The sequence below is a fragment of the Perognathus longimembris genome, unplaced genomic scaffold, assembly GCF_023159225.1.
Source record: "Perognathus longimembris pacificus isolate PPM17 unplaced genomic scaffold, ASM2315922v1 HiC_scaffold_5537, whole genome shotgun sequence".
Lineage (NCBI taxonomy): Eukaryota > Metazoa > Chordata > Mammalia > Rodentia > Heteromyidae > Perognathus > Perognathus longimembris.
Window position 1 is genome coordinate 256556 of NW_025960975.1, and position 24174 is coordinate 280729.

The 24174-nt window shown below is 44.0% G+C and overlaps 4 gene segments (V, D, J or C); all 4 read right to left on the bottom strand.

Moving 5' to 3' along the window:
- Window positions 1–341: 341 nt before the first annotated feature.
- Window positions 342–845, bottom strand: LOC125345376. The segment is given in 2 exon segments: window positions 342–691; window positions 788–845. Coding segments are annotated over 2 exon segments (396 nt in total).
- A 386-nt stretch (window positions 846–1231) lies between these two features.
- LOC125345377 lies at window positions 1232–2566 on the bottom strand. The segment is given in 3 exon segments: window positions 1232–1342; window positions 2119–2417; window positions 2521–2566. Coding segments are annotated over 3 exon segments (456 nt in total).
- A 5064-nt stretch (window positions 2567–7630) lies between these two features.
- LOC125345378 lies at window positions 7631–8348 on the bottom strand. The segment is given in 2 exon segments: window positions 7631–8154; window positions 8258–8348. Coding segments are annotated over 2 exon segments (570 nt in total).
- A 3444-nt stretch (window positions 8349–11792) lies between these two features.
- Window positions 11793–24127, bottom strand: LOC125345379. The segment is given in 5 exon segments: window positions 11793–11835; window positions 11960–11976; window positions 22279–22664; window positions 22769–22867; window positions 24088–24127. Coding segments are annotated over 5 exon segments (585 nt in total).
- Between the last annotated feature and the right edge of the window lie 47 nt (window positions 24128–24174).

The following is a 24174-nucleotide window of genomic DNA, read 5'->3' on the forward strand; positions in this document are numbered from 1 at the left end:
GGAAACCCTCTGAGTCTCTGTCCTGAACGTGCTGGGAGAGAACCCACTGAAGAACCCTGAGCTCTTTCAGGTCCTGATTGTGGTGACTGTGGCAGAGTCATTTCTGCCCTGAAGGTGACCCTGTGCTTTACTCCTATGGTAAGGTATCTTATCTTTCTTTTCAAAGAAGGCAAGCCCAGCCTTTTGCATTCAGTGGCATCCTGGGTCAGCAGAGACACAAGTCTAGAGGCTCCTGGGAACACTATGAGATGGGGAGGGAGCCAGGCACCAGGAGACATCTCCTCCCTCTGCCCTGCAGCTGACCCAGGGCCCAGCGCCCCCTGCTGGCCCAGAGTCCCTGCTTAGAGTTTGTGTCTGGGCTCACACTGAGCTCCTTGCACTGTGTCTCTTGCACAGTAATACACAGCGGTGTCCTCGGTTCTCAGGCTGTTCATTTGCAGATTCAGCATGTTTTTATTGTTGTCTCTGGAGATGGTGAATCTTCCCTTCACAGACTCTGTGTAGTATGTGCTACCACCGTTTGGATTAATTCGTGCAATCCACTCCAGGCCTTTCCCTGGAGCTTGTCGGATCCAGTCCATCCAGTAATCACTGAAGGTGAATCCAGAGGCTGCACAGGAGAGTCTCAGGGACCCTCCAGGCTGCACCAAGCCTCCCCCAGACTCCACCAGCTGCACCTCACACTGGACACCTGCAAACACAAGGAATCCTGGTCAGGAATGGCCACATGCTCTTCCTCCCACTCGTGTCTATTTTCACACAGTATCTTTTGTTCCCCGTTAATTACCTTTTAAAAGAGCAACAAGGAAAACCCAGTGCAGTCCCAGCTCCATGGTGAATGGCCTGTGTTCAGCCTGATCACTGAATGGGTTCACCTGGAATCCAGGGCTGACGCCTCTCTCAGACCTTCAGGCTCAGGGCTGGCTGGTTTTACTGAGTAGAACAAGGCCCTATTTGCATGTCTTCTACTATATAGTAAAACCTGGGCTGGAAGTTTCAGCATGGGTAGTGCCAAGAGCAGATGTGAGAGTCCTGAGGGACATTGCTGCAAAGATGATCTCCCAGAAAATATATATCTAATTGCATCCATGTGCCTTGTTATACGGTGTCATACTACTTTGATCTATATATTACAACTACCTCCCTTCTGTAGATGTGAATGTGTAAGAAGATTCCCACACATTAGCATGACCTGGATAGAAGATTTCATGTTTTATCATTTATTACTCTATCACAGTGCCCTTAGTTTCATATCTTGTGCAGAGTGAACCTGGCTGTTGCTGTGTCCAGGACCCCCTTCCTCTAATGGGAGCAGGTGAGGTGTGACGCACTGCAGTGTTTGCTGAGAGAAGACATAGAGAATCCAGGTTCACGCCGACACATGCTGACACGTCTGCATTTCTCATGTCATTATCTACATGCCTGTCACTTCCTCTAATCAGCTCTACTGCTCATTGCTAACAAGGAGGATAAATACTTAACTGAGGACAAATACTTAAGTTGTACCTCACAGTTACAAAGTGTGCATTTGGTGTGCATTAATATATGGAAAATTACACAATGTCTGTACAAGTCTTTGCCCAATTCATCAGTGGATTTTCCAACAGGTGAGTGTTGGGGATTCCTCTCACATTCTGGATGCACAAATGTAGTTGGGTATGTGATTTGCCAATATTTCTTCTGTTTGAAAGCTGGTCACTTACTTATTTGATTGTCACTTGAGCAGAAAATAAAATGTCAAAATTTGTTGAGTTCCAACTTACATTTTTAATTGATCCTGATACAAGATCGAAATTATTGGTTGACTATTCCATGTGCTCCAAGGTCCACATAGAAGTCACCATTTTCCTGTGCCTTCACAGAAGACCTGATCTGTCACTGGTGTATATGAGTGTAGACGCAGGGTAGACACAGAGAGGAAACACAGAGAGGAGAACTGGTAGAGGAGGAGCAGAGGCAGGGTGGACACAGAGGAGCACAGCTGGAAGTAACCCTCTGCTCCAGTTCCTGGGTCTGAGCCTGAGCCCTGTATGTCCTGATTGCCCCCTGCAGGCCAGAATACATTTGCAGGCAGGTTTGTGTCTGGGCTGGCACTGAAGTCCATTCACTGTGTCTTGCACAGTAATACACGGCTGTGTCCTCTGCTTTCAGGCTGCTCATTTGCAGGTACAGCATGTTCTTGGAGTTGTCTCTGGAGATGGTGAAGCAGCCCTTCACAGACTCTGAATATTTTTGTTGACTTCCATCCGACCATATAACTGCCACCCACTCCAGCCCCTTCCCTGGGGCCTGGCGGATCCAGTGCATGTCATAGCTACTGAAGGTGAATCCGGAGGCTGCACAGGAGAGTCTCAGGGACCCCCCAGGCTGCACCAGGCCTCCCCCAGACCCTACCAGCTGCACCTCACACTGGACACCTGTGAACACAGAGAATCCTGTCAGGAAATGTCACACATATCCACTGTTCCGCCCACTCAGCTCCACTCACACACTCATTATCTGTTCCTCCTCATAAATTACCTTTTAGAAAAGCAACAAGGAAAACCCAGCACAGCCCCAGCTCCATGGTGAGTGGTCTGTTTTCAGTCAGTGGATGGGATCCAGCTCACAGAGCTTCAGGGTAGGGATGGTCTGGTTTTCATGAGCAGAGGGACGTCCTATTTGCATGTCATTGGCTATAAAGCAAGCTGTGGGGTGGAAGTCTTCTGAGTGAATGAAGCAAAGCTGCCATACTTGGCCTGAAACTATTGCTATTTGCACAGAAGTCTACATAAATGTACAGATAAGAAAACCAAATATTCAGAATTGCTCTGTATTAGTTGTTTTACCCCCTCTGCATTCTAGTTGTGTTCAGGTATGAGGTGAGAGAACACATGTTCTCAGCAGTGAGATGTTGGAAATATTTAAGAGGTTGATCCCTCCTTCCCAAGCCCAATCCTTTCTCTGCGTTGTGTTTCCACAATCTTCATTCCTCATCCAATCAGGTTTTGGATTTGCTTCCTCAGGGCTGCTTTCAGCTAGCTCCCCCTTTCTCCCTCTGTTCCCTCTTTATAACATCTTTTTATTGTTAGTAAACATGATATACAGAGGGGTCACCGTTATTTGTCAGTAAAGTCTTCCTTCCTTCATTCTTTCCTGTCTGTCTGCCTTTCTTTTCTTACTTCCTTCTTCCCACTTCCTTTGTTTCTTTGTTTCCTTTGTTTCATTCTTTCTTTCTTTCTTTCTTTTTCCTTTCCTTCTCTTTCTCTTTGTGTCTTTCTTTTCTTCTTTTTTTCTTTCTTTCCTTCTTTCCCTTTTCCTTATCTCTTTTTCTTTCCTCCCCTCTTCCTTTCTTCCTCACTTCCTTCTTCCCTGCCTCCATTTCTTTATTGCCTTTCTTCTTCCTTCCTTCTTTCCTCTCTCTCTTTCTTCTTTCTTTTCTTTCTTCCTTCTTTCCTCCCTCCTTCTTTTTTCCCTCCCTCCATGCCTCCCTCCCTCCATTCTTCTCTCTTTCCTTTTTTGTTTCTTTCTCTCTTTTGGCAGTCATAGGACTTGACCACAGCCTGGGCACTCTCCCTGAGCTTTTGTGCTCAAGTCTAGCACTCTACCACTTTGAGTCACAGCTCCATTTCCAGTTTTCTGGTGGCTAATTGAAGATAAGAGTCTCAAGAACTTCCTGCCTGAGATAGCTTCAAACTTAGGTCCTCATATCTCAGCCTCTTGGGCAGCTAGGATTATAGACATGAGACATCAGCTCCTGGCCAAAAGTACATCTCTTTTTGGACAGTGTTACCCCGTCCCTTGATCTCTCTGTTTTTCTCTCCTATCCCTATTCTCTGTTCCCTGTCATGAAATGTGATTACTTGGTAACCCTAGAGTTTGCTCCCCTATAACTTTTTGCTGCTGCACTAAGGTGCAACGGTGCTAGAACCAACAGGGAAGGGGCTCCATGTGAACAGGTGCATGAGTTTCAGTTTCTGCACATGTGTCTGTATGTATCTGACATGAGTAGTTCATAGATAAATAACCAGTCATCCTAAGGAGACAGCCTGTTCCTCTGACCTCTCACTCCTCTGTCTATGACAAGGTAGATTTGGGATGTGATCAGAGGTATAAGTGGTAGACAGCAAGAGTGTGGGGATTTCCTTCACAACAACAGATAAAACAATATGAATTGGATAGTTTTACAGAAAGAAAAGGATATTGTAATATTTATAAGCAGAAAATTCTGGACTCTTTGATTTTATGGAACATACTCACTTTCAAGCAAAAGCAGCTTCATCTGCATGCATCTTATCTGACTTTCAAACTGTACCATGTCAAGAAACAAATATTCTATCAAGTTGTGCTACCATCAAAATAACCTATGCTTTTTCTTCTTCAAATATCCTAGCTTTAGCATAAATCTCACTGAGAAAGTCTGAAAAGTTCACCACTCTTTTCAAAAGCCAGGTCTTTTCATGAGCGTGTACTTTTCTTTAATACAATTTCCTTCCAGGTGGTGGCTCATGTCTATAATCCTAACTACTCAGGATTCTGAGATCCCAGAATTGGAATTTGAAACCACACCAGGCAGAAAATCCTGTGAGACTCTTATCTCCAATATACTACTCAATATAGTACTGTCTCTGTGCCTAATGTGGTAGAGTGCTAGCCTTGAGAGCAAAGAGACTCAGGAACAGTGCCTAAAACCGATGAACTGGTTAAAAAACTTCTTCCAATTCCTTATTTAGTCCATCTCTGAATTCTTTCTGACAGAGACAAAAACCTGGAAACAATGGGTAGATATCCCCCTCTTTCTTTCTCTCTAAGTTTCTCCAGCAGCTACCTGCTTTCCTGTCTTCACTTTTTTTGGTGGGGTTTGACTTTCTGTCCTGTCTTAATATATGAATATTACTATTATTTAATTGTGTTGAGAGGGGAACACCAAATGTAACACCAAATGCTCTTACAAAAGGGAGATTCCAGCCCTCTTTCTGTCATGTAGTGATGTCACAGGAAACATTTACTAGAGGCGGCTTCTTGACCTTCTGCCTTCATTCTGGAGAAGCACGAGTCAGCATGCTGTTGCTTGTTATATAACAAGCTGTTGCTCATTCTGGGTGCAGATGAAGTACGTGAGCTAAAACTGAATGTGATAGATGATTATGTTTTTATTTTTGGTCCAGGCCAACCTGGGTGCTGTCTCTGAGCTTTTGTGCTCAAGGCTCGGCTCTCCCACTTGAGTCACACTTCTTTCCTAGCACTTTGGTAGTTAATTAGAGATTAGAGTCTTATGGACTTTCCTGCCCAGGCTAGCTTAGAACTGTGATCCTCAGATGTTATCCCCCTGAGGTATGAAGATTACAAGCATTATGGACAGGTACCCAGCTAGGAGACTACATTTTAAAGGATCTAACATGTGTTTGCTGAACATTTAATGTAAAGGCTACAGAACACATCTTGTCAACACTGGGCCCGTCCTCCATGATTGATCCTACAGCAGCCTCAGGACAAGCCTCAGAAATTCAGAAGGCTGAAATGATATCACCTCTCCATCAGCATGGTCCGTGTGAGGTGGTGCTCTGTGAATTAGCTTGGTGTAGATGATGGTTTCACAGAACTATACACAAGGAAACATGGTGCTACACAAAAGTGGAAGGACAAAGGGTGAACAAATGCAGCAGTGTTACTCACTAAACACTATGTTGACAATGACACATACAACTTATGAGTGGGGATGAAAGGGAGAAACTGGAGGGAGCTAGGGAAGGGTTGACATTGTCCAAAAAGAAAAGTACTCCTATGTAACTTATACAACTGTAATCCCTCTGTACATGACAATTATAATAAGAATAAAAATTTGGAAATGCTGCTAATCTAAACACATATAAATTTAATTATTAATTTTGCATCAGAAGAGGAGGAAAACATGTTTGAGTCTGAAGAAATTTTGAAAAATGTTTTCAGGAAACCAAAGTCAGCACAAATATCATAATATCACTTGTCCTAAGATTATCCTTCCCTGTCCCCCTTACCCATGATGCACAGTGTGGCACCATTACCTGAACTCTGCGGTCTAAACATACCTTACCTGCAGATATATGTCTTAACTTATTTGTTTACCAATTAAATAATTTGGTAATTCATTCATTATAATGGATATATATCAACAGGGTAGTATAGAATACTCAATGCACATATACATTGCTAAATGTTTAGTAGGGTAAGTAGATTTATATTCTAAACTGTTGATGATTTCTTTTTGGTAAAAATCTTCCCATTCCTTTCTTCATTCTTTTACCATGATTAATACAGAAGTGTCCTCTACATCACTACCCTGTGCTACAGAAACCAGAGCCTCCTGAGCAGGAGTTTTCTCCTTCAAATGAGGACACAGGATGGATATCTCCTAGTGAGGTGATTGATTTGTCTCATTATCCATCAATATTGTCTATGGGAAAATCTCAAAACCTGGAAGTTGTCTTCCTAAAGTCTATATAGTTTATATACTAGTTCTTGTTCAGTAAATGAAACTTGTTCTTTTCTATCATGATGTAATGAGAGAAATATACAAGGACTAGTTTGGGAACAAATGAGGGGAAGTCAGTGATTCAGGGGAGGATGCCAGATTGCGTGGAGCACCACCTGGACCCAGCCCCTCATGCACCATGATTCTCTTGCACAGTGACTGTCCTCATGATGGATCCCCAAGGACCTGGCCATCATCCCCAGAGGTTCCATCTGCAGGACTCCCACAGCTGTCACTGATAAAGGAAACTCCAGGACAGAGGGCACAGCAAGATCAGTCCTAAGTGCAAAGTGTATGTGGCAGTCATGCTCCAGACCCCTAGTGTCCACTTCTATATCCCCATGGAGGACAGCAAGAGGTCCTGCTCAATAGAGACTGACAAGTCCCAACAGCGTTCCCAAGGTGCCATACTCTGAGTTCTTGGTGTATGTCTGACCCTCGTGTTTTATAATTTGTGGGTCCCAAATTACATTTTGTGATTGGACAAACAAAAAGGGAGTTTATGAGAATGAGAGCCACTGAGTAAGGAAATGAATTGACATAAATTCATGGCAATAATTCTGCTAGGTCAATTCTGAACCCCTGTATGCTCTCGGTCTCTCTATCTCTCTGTCTCTCTCTGTCTCTGTCTCTGTATCTCTCTCTGTACTGTTTTGCACTGAGGGCCTTTTTTGTTAGGCACACACCTGCTACTTTAGCCATTCCTTCACCTCTTCTGATTTATTTATTTTTCTGGTAATGTGCTGCGTTTTTACCTGGGGCAGGTTCCAGACAGTGATTTTACACTTGTCTCCTATGCAGCTGGAATCACAGGAAACAGCCACCACATCCAACTTCCTGATTGAAATAGGTTCTCATTAGGGTTTTACCCCATCTGGCCTCCACAAACAATCATTTTGCTCTCTTCCTCTCCAGTAGCTAGGATAACAGGCATGAGTCACCATGGCAGGCCTTTCCCTCTGGTTCACAGAGTGAATTCCAAAGTCTGTGAATCCTGGAATCTTTGCTCTGAGTCTCATGAATCACCAGGGTCCTCAGATTCTTTTTAGGATCCAATACTGGTTACCACCGCAGTGCCAATTTTGCTTCCAAAGTGATCTCTGTTTCATTTTTAATAGTCATAGCAAAATATTAGAGACCTCACGGAGGAGTGCAGGTCATAAACTCAGGGAGGAATTCTGTCAAAGCTGCTGGGCACAGAGGCAGCTCAGACACCAGGAGACCAGCCCTGGGCTCCTGTCTGCAGCTGCTCCCCAGGCTGACCCGGCTGCAAGCTGTGCCGCGCGCCCCCTGCTGGTCCTGAGCGGCCCTGCAGGGAGGTTCGTGTCTGGGCCCACACTGGATTTCCTGCACTGTGTCTCTAGCACAGTAATAGAGGGCCGTGTCCTCCTCTCTCAGGCTGTTCATCTGCAGGTAAAGTGTGTTCTTGCTGTTGTCTCTGGAGATGGTGAAGCGGCCCTTCACGGAGCCTGCATAGTTTATGTCACTGCTACTGCCACTGATGTATGAGAGCCACTCAGGCCTCTTCCCTGGAGGCTGGCGGATCCAGCTCATGTAGTAATTACTGAAGGTGAATCCGGAGGCGGCACAGGAGAGTCTCAGGGACCCCCCAGGCTGCACCAAGCCTCCCCCAGACTCCACCAGCTGCACCTCACACTGGACACCTGCAAACACAAGGAATCCTGGTCAGAAAACATCACACATATCCCCATCCTTCCCACTTGTGCCCATTTGAAGACTCAATATCTGCTGCTCCACATAAATTACCTTTTAAAATAGCAACCAGGAAAACCCAGCACAGCCCCAGCTCCATGGTGAGTGGTCTGTGTCAATCACTGGATGGGATCCAGCTCACAGAGCTTCAGGGTAGGGATGGTCTGGTTTTCATGAGCAGAGGGACGTCCGATTTGCATGTCCTCTGCTATAAAGCTCAGAGATTGAGCTCCCAGAGCAGATGTAACTGTGCTGGAGGAGTTTGGTGACAATAGTCATCTTCAAGAAAAAGACCTTTTTCCTGATATTTCCCCACCCACAAGTTGCATATTACATTTTCAATATGGTGTCTAGCAAGTACCACTGCTACCTTTGTTTGCCATTTGTCCCTTCTTGTGCCTTCCTTATACTTCCAAAGACTGTATAAACAGAAAACAGAAAACATAAACAACAATGAACAAAAACCTCTTGCTTCCATTTGCTCAAATTATTTTAATAAATATTGTTATATGATCAGAGGCACAGGCATTGTGCCTTTCCATTCCTCTTCTAAGAATATCCTCCTTTGGACTCACTGTGTGTGAATGCCTAGAGTGCTGTACAACTTATCATGTCCCACTGTATTTTAGATCTAACTTCTACAAACATCTTCCATTTGTCTCTCCGAGCTTGGCTTACCTCATTTAATATGAGTTGTTCTGGGTCCATCCATTTCTCTACAAATGTCATAACTGTATTCTTTCTAATGTCTCTGTAAAATTCATTGTGTAAAGGCACAACGTTTTTTGGATCCACTCATCCATTGTAAGGCATCTGGGCTGTTTCCACAAATTGGTTATTGTGGATAGTGCAGCAATGAACATGGAGGTGAACATGTCTTTATGGTATCCTGGTTTGTGTTGTTCTGGGTAGATGTCTAGGAGTTGTATGGATGTGTTGTAGGTAAGGTCTATGTTTAGTTTTTTGAAGAACTTGCAGACTGCTGTCCAGTGTGGCTGCACTAGTTTACATCCCCACCAGCATCTTTTCCCTCACATCCTTTTCCCTCACATCCCCACCAGCATCTGTTGTTTGAATTCACAATGTTGGCCAATCTAACTAGGGTGAGATGGAATCTCAGAGTTGATTTAATTTGCATTTCCTTTATGGCCTGGAAAGTCACACAGTTTTCTTTGGGGGTTTTACTAATACCCTCACTAGCCAGGTCTAAGGGGTCACCTCTATCACATCCTCACCAGCATTTATCAGCTTTTTATAGTGTTTACAGCTGCCATTCCCAGTGGTGTGACTTGTTATCTTCCCATGGTTAGAAGTTCCATTTCTCTGATAATGAACTATGTTGAAGACTTTCAGTGTTCTTGTTGCCTTTAGTGTATCATTTTGAGGAAAGAAAATGCATATTCAGTTTTAATTCTTTTAAAAATCGGATTATTTATTCTTTTGTTCTGAGCCTACTGAAATTTCTTATATACTGTGGATATTAGTCTGTTTGTGAAAATATTATCCTGGCATATACTTTTCTTATGTACCTTGTCCATTATTTCTGTGCAGATTTTATTATGCAGATTTTAATTTATTATCCTACATTCCTATTTTTATTTTGCTTACTTTATCTTTACATTGCCTTTCCTAAAAACTTCTGCATACAGGGGCTGGGAATATGGCCTAGTGGCAAGAGAGCTCGCCTCATATACATGAAACCCTGGGTTCGATTCTCCAGCACCACATATACAGAAAATGGCCAGAAATGGCGCTGTGGCTCAAGTGGCAGAGTGCTAGCCTTGAGCAAAAAGAAGCCAGGGACAGTGCTCAGGCCCTGAGTCCAAGCCCCAGGACTGGTAAAAAAAACAACAACAAAAACAAACAAACAGGCTGGGGATATAGCCTAGCGGCAAGAGTGCCTGCCTCGGATACACGAGGCCCTAGGTTCGATTCCCCAGTACCACATATATGGAAAACGGCCAGAAGCGGCGCTGTGGCTCAAGTGGCAGAGTGCTAGCCTTGAGCGGGAAGAAGCCAGGGACAGTGCTCAGGCCCTGAGTCCAAGGCCCAGGACTGGCAAAAACAAACAAACAAACAAACAAAAAAAAACTTCTGCATACAACAATAACATGGATCATTGTCCTTCTGTTTTCTGCTAGTAGTTGATAGCTTTTGGCTTTCCTTTGTTTCTTTAATCTGTTTTTGCCTGAGTTTTCAAAATGGCAACGAATTGAGGTCTACAGACATAGTTCCATATGTGAGCATCCTGCTTCCCTAGCAACACTTTTTTTGAAGAGGGTCATTGTATAAATGGGAGTTCTTTTCTCCCTCGTTTAATATATCTGCCTTGAAGTGAGTGGATTTACTCTCAGGATCTCTATTCTGTACCCTGGCTATACCTATCTATATATGTTATTGGCCTGCTGTATGGTATAGATATTGGAACTCTGTGAAACATTTTGTGTGTGAGTGATGGTTCACCTAAAGTTTTCCTCTTTTGACCAAGACTGGTTTGATATTTAGGGATCTGTTCTGTTTCCACACAAATGTAGTCATTTTTTATTTTAGTAAAAATGATTTTCTCATTATTATAGGAGCAAAATGAGTGTGTAGATTGCTCTGGTGTGCATGGAAAGGATTCCAGTAATATTTATTATTATTCTTGAACACAGTGTGTCTGAGAAATTACTTGTGTCTTCTTCAGGGCTGGAGAAATTGTGACGCTGAATTATAATCTGGTGTGCAGCTCTCCCTGCTGTGGAAAAAGAACTGAGAAGTCAGCAGGTGATCTCAGATGTTCTCACAAACAAGCTGAGGACCTCTCTGTCACCCCAGGGACTTGGGAGGCTGAGACTGATCTCCTGTGAGAACCTCAACTTTGGGAGCTGGAACTATGGCACTATGTGCTGTGATGATTTAACACTGATTAGATGGATATGCTACTTGCCTGGATTTTGTCACTCCACATTAAGTGAGCATATCAAATTACTATCATCTCTCTCCTAAATGAGATGTGTCAATTAGAAAGTAAATTCATGCAGCTTTGTTGTAGAGCATGTACTCAACATTACTGAGATTTGTGTTCAGTTCCTAAGAGGAATGAAAATTGAAGTGGAATGGGTGAAAATGTTGAAAAGTGTGACATTGATCAAGACATGTTGATTACACCTTTTTCTTGAATGAGAACTTCCTTCTACACGTACTTAAAAATAATATTAAAACAAAATTATAAATCTTAAAACATTGGAATTGTGACCTGTGTGTACCTCAGGAAATGTGCCAAAATTCTAAGGAATGTTGATGATGCAAATTCAATTTCACACACAAAAAATGATCTTCTGCAGAATCAGACCCGCAGCACTATTTTTATGTTGTTTATTTTTGAGAGAGTATTTGTTTTTTTGCAGAGGCAGATACCTGGATGGTGATGCAGAAGAGAGTGCAGAAAGCCGGCCAGTGGGATTCACTATTCACATGGATTCTCCCCCCTTGGAAGCTGAGGGTCCCATCTTAGGACAGGGTCACAGGACTGCTTTCAGATACACACCAGAGCTCTGCCCAGCAGGATGTGAGGGTGTTAATCTCTGCACTTGCGTTTCTGCCTCCCTCATGGGGATGGAGAGCTGGGGATTGCTCCATCATCCTCCATCCTGAGGGATGAACAGAGAGGGGAAACGCCAGCCATCAAGAGCGCCACGTGCTTGTCAAGCAGGGGGGTCCACAGAGTTGGGCAGCATTGCCACTGAGGGAAGAGAGTGGGGAAACCCTGCTCACCTGTCACAGGTGATGACCTATGGAGGAAGGACACACAAAGAGGCAGTAAGCTCTGGACTAAGCTGATGACTGATCTCATCTCACCCATAAATAGAGAAAGTCATTTCTTCCCATACTGCCACAGTGAAGATGTGAGGAGGAGGAAACAAAATGAAGGGAGAGATGTCCAGAGGGATCAATGTGGTACTTAGGAGTTGTCCAGAGGGACCAATGGGGTACTGGGCTATTGTCCCTTGGGGAGGAGAGAACATCAAGGAACCAGACAGGAAGTCTCTGGTGGCTCCTCCCACCCCTGAAGCTCAGGCCTCCTGTGTCTGGCAGGGCAGTGGAAGTGGGGAGTAGAGTCCTCACTCAACACAAAGTTCCTAGTGAGAAAGGCAGCACTGAGCAGGACATGCACAGATAATATCACCTTGGTGAATATGGAAATTATGATTACTTCAGACATCATATATGCCTCTGTCTGGCTTCTAAGAAAATATGACATCTTTCTTCTAAATCAAAAGGCACAGTGTGTTACCCTGAAAATAAACTTTCTATACATGTGACTCTAGGTGTCATCAAGCATCTGCACCAAGCTACCAGCTGCTGTGTTGTGAAGTTATCATCTTGGTTTGTTTTCCTGAAGGGAACTATCAGTAGAAGTGGCTGTAGAACTTCACTTGCTCTCAGCTGACTTGAAGTCCACAGTTTCTGGAGAACACACAGTTATAGTGGGTCTTCCCACGAGCTTTGCTGTGAACACCTCTGACTGAGGCTGTGAAAACTGCTGCCTAGGATACCTTATGGATCTGAAGGCTGCTTCTGCTGAGATCACTCACCCTCACCTTGGGCCTTCAGGTGTTTAGTATGTGACTGAAAGTGGGGAGAAAGTCTGGGAATCTCAGATGGTGAACAGAAGCAGACATGATTCTTGCCATTTGATCCAGTTTCTCCCCTTGGGCTGCTCCATCAGCGGAGGACACTTGAACACCGAGAGATCTCCAGCCTCTGCCTCAGCGTCAAGCGCTGCTGAGTGTCTGAATTCCTTCAGGCAGGAGGATGGCTGCCCTTAGTTGCCCACGGTGCCATGAAGGCCCGCCTCTCCCTTCCTGCAAAGGGAGTCCTGGTCTCTCAGGGCTGGTTTCCTTCTGTTTATGAGGAAAAGGTTTCACTACATTCTGGCCTGTATTTCAAACACACATGCATCCATTCTCATTTCTAATGATTTTTTGAGAGAAGATTCGCAAATCTCCAGCAACAGAGATTCACCTGATCAATCAATCTCAGGAGTACCTCTATGGCAGATCTGGGACCAGGGGACATAGAAGTCACTGATGAGCAATTGTTTTCCTCGAGAAACAAAATTAGAATACACTCAGTTCGTCCTCTCTTTCAATCCATTGGTCCCCATCCTGGACTTAAAGATTTGTTCTCAAAATAGTTTGAGAACAAATTTTCTGCATTTGTTCTCAAAATAATTCCATTAAAAAGAATACAAATTTAGTGAAATTTTAGAAAGTTCAGAAGGAACTACATTATGGAATATTTCAGTAGAGTTAATGATAATAGGAATGAGATTCTTATTGTCATGAGATCTTATTATTATGAGATTCTTAGCTGAATGCCAGAGGATCATGCCTGTAATCCTAAACTGCTCAGGAGGCTCAGATCTGAGATCTGAGAATTGAGGTTCAAATCTATCACAGGTAGGAAAGTCCATGGTTTCCCATCACAAATGAACCAGCAAAAAGCCAGAAGTGAAGGTGTGGATCAAGTGAAGAGTGCCAGTTAAAAACTTAAGGGACAGTACTCAGGCCTGAGTTCAGGTTCTGACACATGCTCATACAAGGGCATGCACACACACACACACACACACACACACACACACACATTATCCAATTGTATTCACAAATAAACATATTAAATAGCATGGGAAGTTTCCTGTATCTTCATGAGTGGGCCATGATCTGTACTTTTTGAATGAAGCACTAGTCTAATATTGCTATAAATGTATTGTGTATATGGTATTAAGTTCCTTACTATTTCCCTCTATGTCAGGGAGATTGTCCTAAAAATCCTGGATGGATCTCAGTCAGAATAGTATAGAGGATGACTTTCCATCACAGAGGCAGCATCTGCATCAGGCTCTGCTAGAGATTCTCGATCTCTTCCTGAAGGCCAATCCCAGGAGCACCCATCCCATCCCAGCCATCTCTAGAGCTCAGGATGTTGTAGGCTCTGCTGTTTCTGAGTCATATGTGGCCAACTTCATGACAATGAGGGCGATACAGGTGAAATCCCAAGTGACAATTGTTTTTACTCCACATCCATTATCTCCTTAGCTACAAATATTCCCCTGAACCTCCCATGAGAATCTATAGAGAGGACATTAGGAAGATACAGGGAACGGAGCCTGGGAGACACCAGTTGGTTCTTCCCAGGGCATGTAGGAGCCAGGGCCACAGACTCGTTGACCTTTAGGTCCAGATACTGGTTCTGGGGTCTAGAGACTGAATACAGGTCACATATGCTGGAGGATTTAGTGTAAAAGAGAGATGTGAAACAACGCAGAGATAATTAAGAAAACATAAGTAATTCTAGAATGGAGTGGCACCGAGATCCAAAACAGTTGCTGAGAATCCCAACCAATCTCATTATCCACAACCTTTGTAGAAAGAGATGGGGGCAGAGAGTGCGGTCATGGTGAGTTGGTCACTGAGCCTCTGCAGGGAACCACAGCTCAGCTGTGGTTCAGTGGGTCACAGTGCAGGTTCCAGTTCTTTTCTTTTTTGCCCCATTTCTCTTTTTTTGTAATTTATTTATTAATTAAAGAAAAATTTTTTGACAAGGTGTTGTACAAAAACGGTAGAGTTACATAGTAGGGCAGTGTGTACATTTCTTGTGATATCTTACACACTGTTTTCCTTTCCCTTCCCTAGGTCAGGTAGACATATATACAATACACAATGTACCAAGAACATATACAGTAGCCACGTGGCCTACGCCAAAGAAAATTCGCCTAGGGCTTTAAATGTAATGTCAACATTAGACAATATGTCGACAGTAATCTTATATGAACGTACCTACATAGCTTTTGAGCTATTGTATTCCACTGAGAGGTCAATTTTTGACCTTTATATGTTGAGTAGTTGTTTGGTTTTAGTTACATAATGTTGGTTCGCTGACCCAAACCTGTGGAAATACCATTTGACAAGCGGTTTTTGGTTTCACAGACCTGGTCTCTACTGTCTCTCCGTCACCCCATCTTAACAGTCATATATCAGGGAGACCCTGCCCCTTTGTTTTCTGTGTTCTAGGCTTGTCTCACTCAATATTATTTGTTCAAGTTCTGACCATTTCCCTGTGAATAACAATATTTCGCCATTCCTAATCACTATGTAGTATTCCATTGTGTATGGGTACCATACTTTTTGGATGCATTCATCTGTGGAGAGGCATCTAGGTTGATTCCATATTTTGGCGATTGTGAATTGTGCAGCGATAAACATGGAAGTGCAAATGTCTTTTTGATATCCTGAGACCTGTTGTTCAGGATAGATGCCTAGGAGTGGTATGGCTGGGTCATAGGGTAGGTCTATATTGAGCTTTGTAAGAAACCTCCATACTGTTCTCCAAAGTGATTGTAGTAATTTGCACTCCCACCAACAGTGGAGAAGGGTTCCTCTTTCCCCACACCCCCTCCAGCATTTGTTGGTGCCTGAGTTCAGAGTATAGGCCAATCTAACTGGAGTGAGGTGGTATCTCAGGGTTGTTTTTATTTGCATTTCCTTTACTACCAGGGATGTTGAACATTTCCTCATATGTTACTTTGCCATTTTTATCTCTTCTCTTGTGAAGTCTCTCTTTAGCTCCTTTGCCCATTTCCTAATTGGTTTACTGGGCTTGGAGGGGCTTAGTTTTTTGAGTTCTCTGTAGATGACAGATAGTAGGCCTTCGTCTGTTGCTGTGCTGGTAAAGATCCTTTCCCATATGGTTGGTTGTCTTTCTATTTTGGTGGCTATGTCCTTAGCTGTGCAGAAACTTTTTATTTTGTAGTAGTCCCATGTGTCGAGTCTCTCCCCTATTTGTTGTGCCCCTGGAACTATATTCAGGAAGTTCCTTCTTGTGCCTATAAGTTCTAGCATCTTTCCTACTCTGTCCTTCAGTAGTTTCAAGGATTCAGGTCTGATATTGAGGTCCTTGATCCATTTAGAGTTGATCTTGGTGAATGGTGATAGGCTTGGGTCTACTTTGAGTTTTCTGCATATGGCTGCCCAGTTCTCCCAGCACCAGTAGTTGAAGAGGCTATGTTTATTCCATTGTATGTCTTTAGCTCCTTTGTTGAATATCAGTTGACTGTAAGAATGTGGTTTTATTTCTGGATATTCAATTCTGATCCATTGGTCTTTTGGTCTGTTTTTATACCAATACCAGTCTGTTTTTGTTACAATGGCCCTATAGTAGAGCATGAAGTCTGGTATTGTGATAACTCCTGCACTGCTTTTTTTGCCTAGAATTGCTTTGGCTATTCTAGGTCTTTCGTGGTTCCATATGAATTTATGGATTGCTTTCTCTATTTCAGTGAAGAATGTGAATGGGATTTTGATAGGTATTGCATTGAATTTGTATAACAATTTGGGCAATATGGCCATTTTCACTATATTGATTCTGCCTACCCATGAGCATGGGAGGTCCTTCCATCTCCTGTGTCTTCTTTGATTTCCCTAATTAGATTTTTATAGTTCTCCTTAAATAGGTCTGTCACGTCCTTGGTTAGGTTGATCCCTAGGTACTTTATTATTTTTTTGGCTACTGTAAATGGAATTGTTTCCATAATTTCCTTTTCTGCTTGTACATTGCTGGTGTACAGAAAAGCTGCTGACTTTTGTGGATTGATTTTGTATCCTGCTACTTTGCCAAAATGGTTTCTTAGGTGTAGGAGTTTGGGGACTGAGTTTTTTGGGTCCTTCAGATATAAGATCATGTCGTCTGCGAATAGGGATAGCTTGATTTCTTCCTTGCCGATGTGGATTCCTTTGATATCCTCCTCTTGCCTTATTGCTATAGCTAGGGATTCCAGCACTATGTTGAACAGAAGTGGGGAGAGTGGGCATCCTTGTCTTGTTCCTGAGTTTAGGGGGAATGATTTAAGTTTCTCTCCATTTAATATGATATTAGCAGTTGGTCTGTTGTATATTGCTTTTATTGTTTTGAGGAATGTTCCATCTATTCCAGTTCTCTCCAGAGCTTTTAATAAGTATGGATGTTGTATTTTGTCAAAGGCTTTTTGGGCATCGAGTAAGATAACAATGTGATTCTTGAATTTAGTTCTGTTTATGTGGTGAATTACATTGATTGATTTATGGATGTTGAACCATCCTTGTGACTGTGGGATGAAGCCTACTTGGTCATGATGTATAATTTTCTTGATCAGTTTCTGGATCCTGTTAGCTAATATTTTATTCAGGAGCTTTGCGTCTGTGTTTATTTGTGATATTGGTCTGTAGTTCTCCTTTTTTGTTGGGTCTTTGCCTGGTTTGGGAATGAGTATGATATTAGCTTCATAGAATGAGTTTGGGATTTCTCCCTCTGTTTCTATTTTGTGGAAGAGTTTGAGGAGTATTGGTATTAGCTCCTCACTAAAGGTTTTATAAAATTCGTTGGTGAATCCATCTGGGCCTGGGCTTCTCTTTGTTGGGAGGTTCTTGATTACCCCCTGTATCTCACTGTAAGTTATTGGTTTATTTAGTTGATTTATTTCTTCTTGGTTCAGTTTGGGCAGTTTATACTTCTCTAAGAATTGATCCATTTCTGTAAAATTATTGTTTTTTAGTGAGTAGAGGTTCTGGAAATACTTCCTTATGATTGTTTGAATATAGTGAGTACATGTTGTTATTTTTCCGGTGGAGTCCCTGATTTTACTTATATGAGTCTCTTCTTTTTCTGTAAGTCTTTCGAGGGGTCTGTCAATTTTATTTATTTTCTCAAAGAACCAGCTTTTAGTCTTATTTATTTGTTGAATGGTCTTTCTATTTTCAATCAGATTTATCTCTTCTTTAATCTTTGTGATCTCTCTCCTCCTAGTCATTTTAGATTCGGTCATTTCTTGTTTCTCCAGTTGTTTTAGTTTCATCATGAGGTTATTCACCTGCTCTGCTTCCATTCTTTTAATGTGAGTGCTGAGGGCAATGATCTTGCCCCTCAGTACTGCCTTAGCTGTGTCCCATAGGTTTCTTTGTGATGTGTTTTCATTGTCATTGTGGCTTATGAATTCGTTGATTTCATCTTTAATTTTGTCTGTTGCCCACGTGTTGGATAACAGTGTGGGGTTTAGCCTCCAAGAATGTGTATAGCCTCTGTGGTAACCGTTGTTATTGAGGGTTACCTTTAATCCACTGTGGTCAGATATAATACATGGGATGACGTCAATACTTTTGTATTTGCTGAGGTTCTTTGTGTGGGCTATGACATGGTCTATTTTGGAGTAGGATCCATGGGCTGCTGAGAAGAAGGTGCATTGGGTCTCTGTAGGGTGGAAGATTCTGTATAGATCTGTCTGATCCATTTGGGATATGGTGTTACTTAGGTCCTCAGCTCCCTTGCTAATCCTCTGGGTGTTGGATCTGTCTCTTGGAGAGAGTGGGGTATTAAAGTCACCCACTATGATTGTGTTTGGGTCTATCTTGTTCTGTAGTTCTGTGAGAATTTGCTTGACATATGTAGGGCCTCTTTTGTTTGGTGAGTATACATTTATCACCGTGATTTCTTGATTCTGGATTTTTCCTTGTATTAAAATGTAGTGACCTTCTTTGTCTTTTTGAGTTGATTTTAATGAGAAGTCCAGCTTTTCTGAGATCTGGATGGCTACTCCTGCCGTTTTGGTAGGTGCATTTGCTTGGAAGACCTTGCTCCATCCTTTCATTCGGAGCCTGTTTTTATCCCTTGCTGTAAGGTGGGTCTCTTGTAGACAACAGATGGCAACTTTTTGTTTGCAGATCCATTCTGCCAGTGTGTTCCTCTTTTTCAAAGGTTTATACCGTTTATATTCAAAGAGATCAAGGATAAGAGTGTTTTTTTCTCCTTCCATTTTCTTGTTGGGCTGTTTTTCCTCTTTATTTTTCTTGTCTTTAGTGAGCTGCTTTTCTGTTTGGCTCTGGCTATTGTAGTTTCTTTCTGTTTCCGTCTGTGTCCTGTACAATTTCTGTTGGGTTGGGCTCCCCTCTTAGAATTCGCTGTAGGGCTGGTTTTTTATTCACATACTCCTTTAGCTCCTCTTTGGTGTGGAAAGATCTGGTTTTCCCTTCGAATGTGAACTCCAGCTTCGCTGGATATTTTATTTTAGGTTGGAAATTGTTGGCTTGTTAGAACTTGGATGGTGTTCTTCCATTCTCTTTGCACGTGGTAGATTTGTGTGGAGAGGTCTGCTGTTATTCTGATCCTCTTCCCATTGTAAGAAATTTCTTTCTTCGCTTTGGCTGCATTCAAAATTTGTTCTTTATTCTTGAGATTTGAAGTCTTGAATATTATGTGCCTTGGCATGGCTTTTCTAGGATCTGGTCTGCCAGGTGTCCTATAGGCTTTGGTTACCTGGATCATGTCCCTTTGAGATTGGGGAAGTTTTCTGCAATCTTTATTGAGAATATTTTGAAGCCCTCTGCTCTGGTATTCAGCTCCTTTTTCTATTCCAATTATGCACAGATTATATCTCTTGTCTTTGTCCACTAGCTTCTGGATTAGTCTGCCCTGAAGCTTTACCGTTTCTTGGAGTGTGGTAATTTTCTGGTTCTTATCGGCTGCATCATCGTCCAAGAGAGAGTCTCTGGCTTCCATATGGTCAATTCTTTGTGCTGTGGATTCAAGTGCGGAGTTTATGGATGTCAGAGAGCTATTTATGGTTACCAGATAAGCTCTGATCATGGAAATTTCTTCCTTTAAAGAGTTGCATTTTAAATCTATTTTTTTATGCATTTCACTTCTCAAGATGTTAAGGTCTTCTTTGATGGAGGTTTGCACTGTATCCATTTTTGCTTCCATTTCTTTCTTGGCTTCCTGGATGTCCTTCGAGACTTCCACTCTGAACTCCTGGATTTGTTTTCTGATTTCGTTTCTGAGGCTTTCCATCATTTCTGCTAACATAGCCTCAGTTGTTTTTTTATTGTCCATCTCCTCTTCAGTCGTGCTGCTTTTTGCAGCTGGCGAGTTGGCTTGCCCTTTGATGAACTGTGTTATATTTCTTTGTGATTTGCGCATCTGGAGATCTGCAGGTAGCTTCCCTGGTTTGGCTTTGTGTTGGTTCCCACTGGTCCATCAGTGGGAGACTTGTTTGTATCCTGGCTCTGGGTTTGAGTTTGGCTGTTGAACCTTACTGCCCAATGGGTGAGCGTGACCGTCTCGGTTGTTACCGAGGTGGTCACCCTCACTGCACTTGGGGAGGGGTAGGTTCTGTGTCTTTCTCTGCGGGATAGTGTCCTGCCGCTGTGTTGTGCTGACCCTAGCGTGCCCCTGGTGGGGGGTTGCTGGTCGCTGATTCAGTGTGGCGTGGAGGCTTTTCTCTTCTTTGGTTTTTTTTTTCCTCTCGGTATCTTGGTCAGGGGATCTCATCTCTCAGGTGGTTGGCCCTCCTGTGTGGATTGCTCCGGGGCCGGTGTTGTTGAGGGGCGGTCCACCCACTTGTGTGAAATTTGCCAATCTGAATGGGCACTGCTGCTGGGGGGCTCTGCCCTCCTGTGCGGGGTATGCCTACCACAGCATGCCCTGGGTTTTTGGGGTGTGCTTGTGCCCTCCTGCGAGTTTGCTGTGGGGGGCAGTATGTGTGGGCCCCAGTGGGATCAAGTGCCCAGGTGCGGGTTGGCTCCCACAGACTGCACCTCCGCTGCAAGGGGGGCATGTGATCGGGCCCAGGTGTCCCTGCTGGGCTGGTATTGCCCACCAGCACGCCTGTGACTTTTGTTCAAAAAGTCTGCGAGGTCCAGGCACCTCAGGAGGGCCTTCCAATGTCTACCGGTCCCTGGGCCTCTGTTGGGAAGGGGGCGGGGCCAGTGTGGCCAGTTCAGGCTTCTCTGCTGCCTTGGGGCTGCTCCGCTCCTGCTAGCTCCTGTGTCCTCCCAGAGTCTGAAGGGACCTTTTGCTGCCTGATTTGGGGTTTCTTTGTTCCCTTGGGGTGGGGAGGGGGAGAGAGGGAGCTCTAGCTTCTTTGTAGGGTTTGGGTCGCTGATAGCTGGTCTCCTGTTGGGGGAGGGGGTAAGGGGAACTTACTGGTCTTGGATTGTGTGTGTGTCCGCGCTGCTGTTAGCCCTTCAGGGGTGGTGTGCTGGGGTGTGGCGATCAGTCGTTTGGTGGTGTTGGCCCCGGCTCTCCCCTTCTGCATCACCCGGTTTCCCCACCGCTCAGGTCCAATCCCGGCTGTGCGGTCCCATGCTTCCCATTGCCGCTGTCGGTCTTGATCAGTCCGCTTTCCCCCTAGGGTACGTGGAGCTCTTGCTGTCTGAACTCTGCGCTCCTGGCGTGACTTTTCGGCTGTTAGTTTGTTGGCGCCGCATCCCCTTTCCCAGCCTGGCCCTGTTCAGGTTCCAGTTCTGATCAATGGCATCCCACATATGTCATCAGCAAGTGGAAAGGGGACAGTGGGATCAAAGCCAGGCCGGACTTGCCTGCTTTGTGTGAGCAGAAATGGTGGGATTGCAAATCACCAGATGTCATGCATTCTTTGGCTTTAGCCAAACACCACTATTGTCCCCAACCTGAGATTTAAAGACTGACCTAATCAGGGAGTCCCACTGAGTCCCTCCCTGAGTCTGAGAGGAAATGACTGAGCAGGGTCCTTGACCTTCCTCAGATTTAAACTTAGTGATCTCAGCAGAGTCACACCTACCTATGTATTGTGCATGGTGTCTTGTCCATTCAAGAATGCATCGTAGGGGCTGGGAATATGGCCTAGTGGTAAAGTGCTCGTTTCATATACATGAAGCCCTGGGGTTGGTTCCTCAGCACCACGTACATAGAAAAAGCTGGAAGTGTCGCTGTGGATCAAGTGGCAGAGTGCTAGCCTTGAGCAAAAAGAAGCCAGGGACAGTGCTCAGGCCCTGAGTTCAAGCCCCTGGACTGGCAAACAAACAAAACCAAACAAAAAGAATACATCATAAACTAAAACAAATACATAGCCATGAAAGGAAGAAAGATTTATATTCTGAGAGATTGAAGAACAGTAAGGGTAATACTCTAGATATATCTCTGGGGAGATTATGTCATGTAGAGAGGCAGGGCACTCACAGAGGAGTCCAGCCCTGACTATTTTTCTGTACCTGCACCTGTGACTGATCCCAAAATCAGTGTGTTACACGTGCCCCCTGCTGGTCCTGAGCAGCCCTGCAGGGAGGTTCGTGTCTGGGCCCACACTGGATTTCTGGCACTGTGTCTCTGGCACAGTAATAATAGAGGACCGTGTCCTCCTCTCTCAGGCTGTTCATCTGCAGGTAAAGTGTGTTCTTGCTGTTGTCTCTGGAGATGGTGAAGCGGCCCTTCACAGAGTCTGCATACTGTATGTTACTACTACCACTATTGATGTATGAGAGCCACTCAGGCCTCTTCCCTGGAGGCTGGCGGATCCAGCTCATCCAGGAACCACTGAAGATGAATCCGGAGGCTGCACAGGAGAGTCTCAAGGATCCCCCAGGCTGAACCAAGCCTTCCCCAGACTCCACCAGCTGCACCTCATACTGGACACCTGAAAACACAAGGAATCCTGGTCAGGAAAGGTCACACACATCTACTATTTTTCCCACTCAGCTCCACTCACACACTCAGTGTCTCTTGTTCTCCACATATTACCTCTTAAAACAGTGACAAGGAAAACCCAGATCAGCGCCCCTGCGTGGTGCTGGTCTGTGTTCTGTATTGGTTGAGGACTGGAATCCTTGGTTATCCAGCCTCACTTCCAGAGCTGCAGGGTTTTCATGAGCAGAGGGAGGCCCTATTTGCATGTCCTCTTGCTATATAGCCATCTATGGGGTGGAAGTCTGAGCAAAGGCACTGCAGAGAGGGCCTGAGAATCAGGAATTCAGCAGTGACACTGAGTACACAGAAGAGAACTTGGACCTCATCCTGCAACAGTGCTAATGTTTTAGAGGATTACTGGGTCATAGGGAAGCTCTATGTTTAGTCTTTTGAGAATCCTCCATACTGCTTTCCAGAGTGGTTGAACAAGTTTACACTCACACCAACAGTGTAATAGCGTTCCCTTTTGGCCGCATCCCTGCCAACATCTGTTATTATCTGTTATTATTTTTTTAAATAGCCATTGTAACTGGGATGTAGTGGAATCTTAGTGTAGTCTTGATATGCATTTCTTTTATGGCCAGAGATGCTGAGCACTTCATCCATCAGGAGGATGCTGGGCAATGGAGACTGAGAAATCCTATCATCTTTCCCAGAGACTTATAGGACTCACAATCTGCACCACCTCTGACCTCCAGATAGATAGATGAACTCTGGGATTTAGGACATAAGCCTTAATACTTTCACACAGTATGCTGGTGAGCAAAGAGAAAAGGAAGCTATAAGAATAAGGGTCATTCAGTAAAAAAAAAAGTTAGTTAAAAATAAAAGTGGATCTGATTTTTATCTGAAATTTATGACTCTAAGAAGATAAGGGGAGATTTGAGGCCTGCAAGTTTTTATGGGAATGACAGATGAGACCTGGGTGGGCTAAGTACTTTACAGTCACAACATGAATTCCAAAGTCTGTCCTCACCAGGGACTTCATGTAGACCTGCCAGTGGCCTTCTGAAAAAATAATCACCAGGGTTCCCTGAGCTTCCTCCAATTCTGATCCTGGGTACCACAGGAAGTCAGCTCTGCCCCTCCCTGAAAGCTACATTCTTCATTTTATTTCTGTGAGATGTGTCATATATGTAATTACAAAAGCCAGATTATAACTTTTATGTTCAGAGACATCACAGATTAGAAAAGACCACAGCAATCAGTAGAGAATCCCTGGGAAAACAGTTGGATGGAGATGGGGTTCAGACCAGGAGACCAGCTCCTGACTCCTGTAGCATCTGCTCACAGCTGATTCTCTGCTCAGTGTGCTCTGGCCGCCCCCTGCAGGTCCTAAAGGCTCCTGAGGGGATGTTTGTGTCAGGGCTCACACTGGAGTTTCTTCACTGTGTCTGTAGTACAATAATACATGGCTGTGTCCTCAGCCCTCAGGCTAGTCATCTGCAGATAAAGCATGC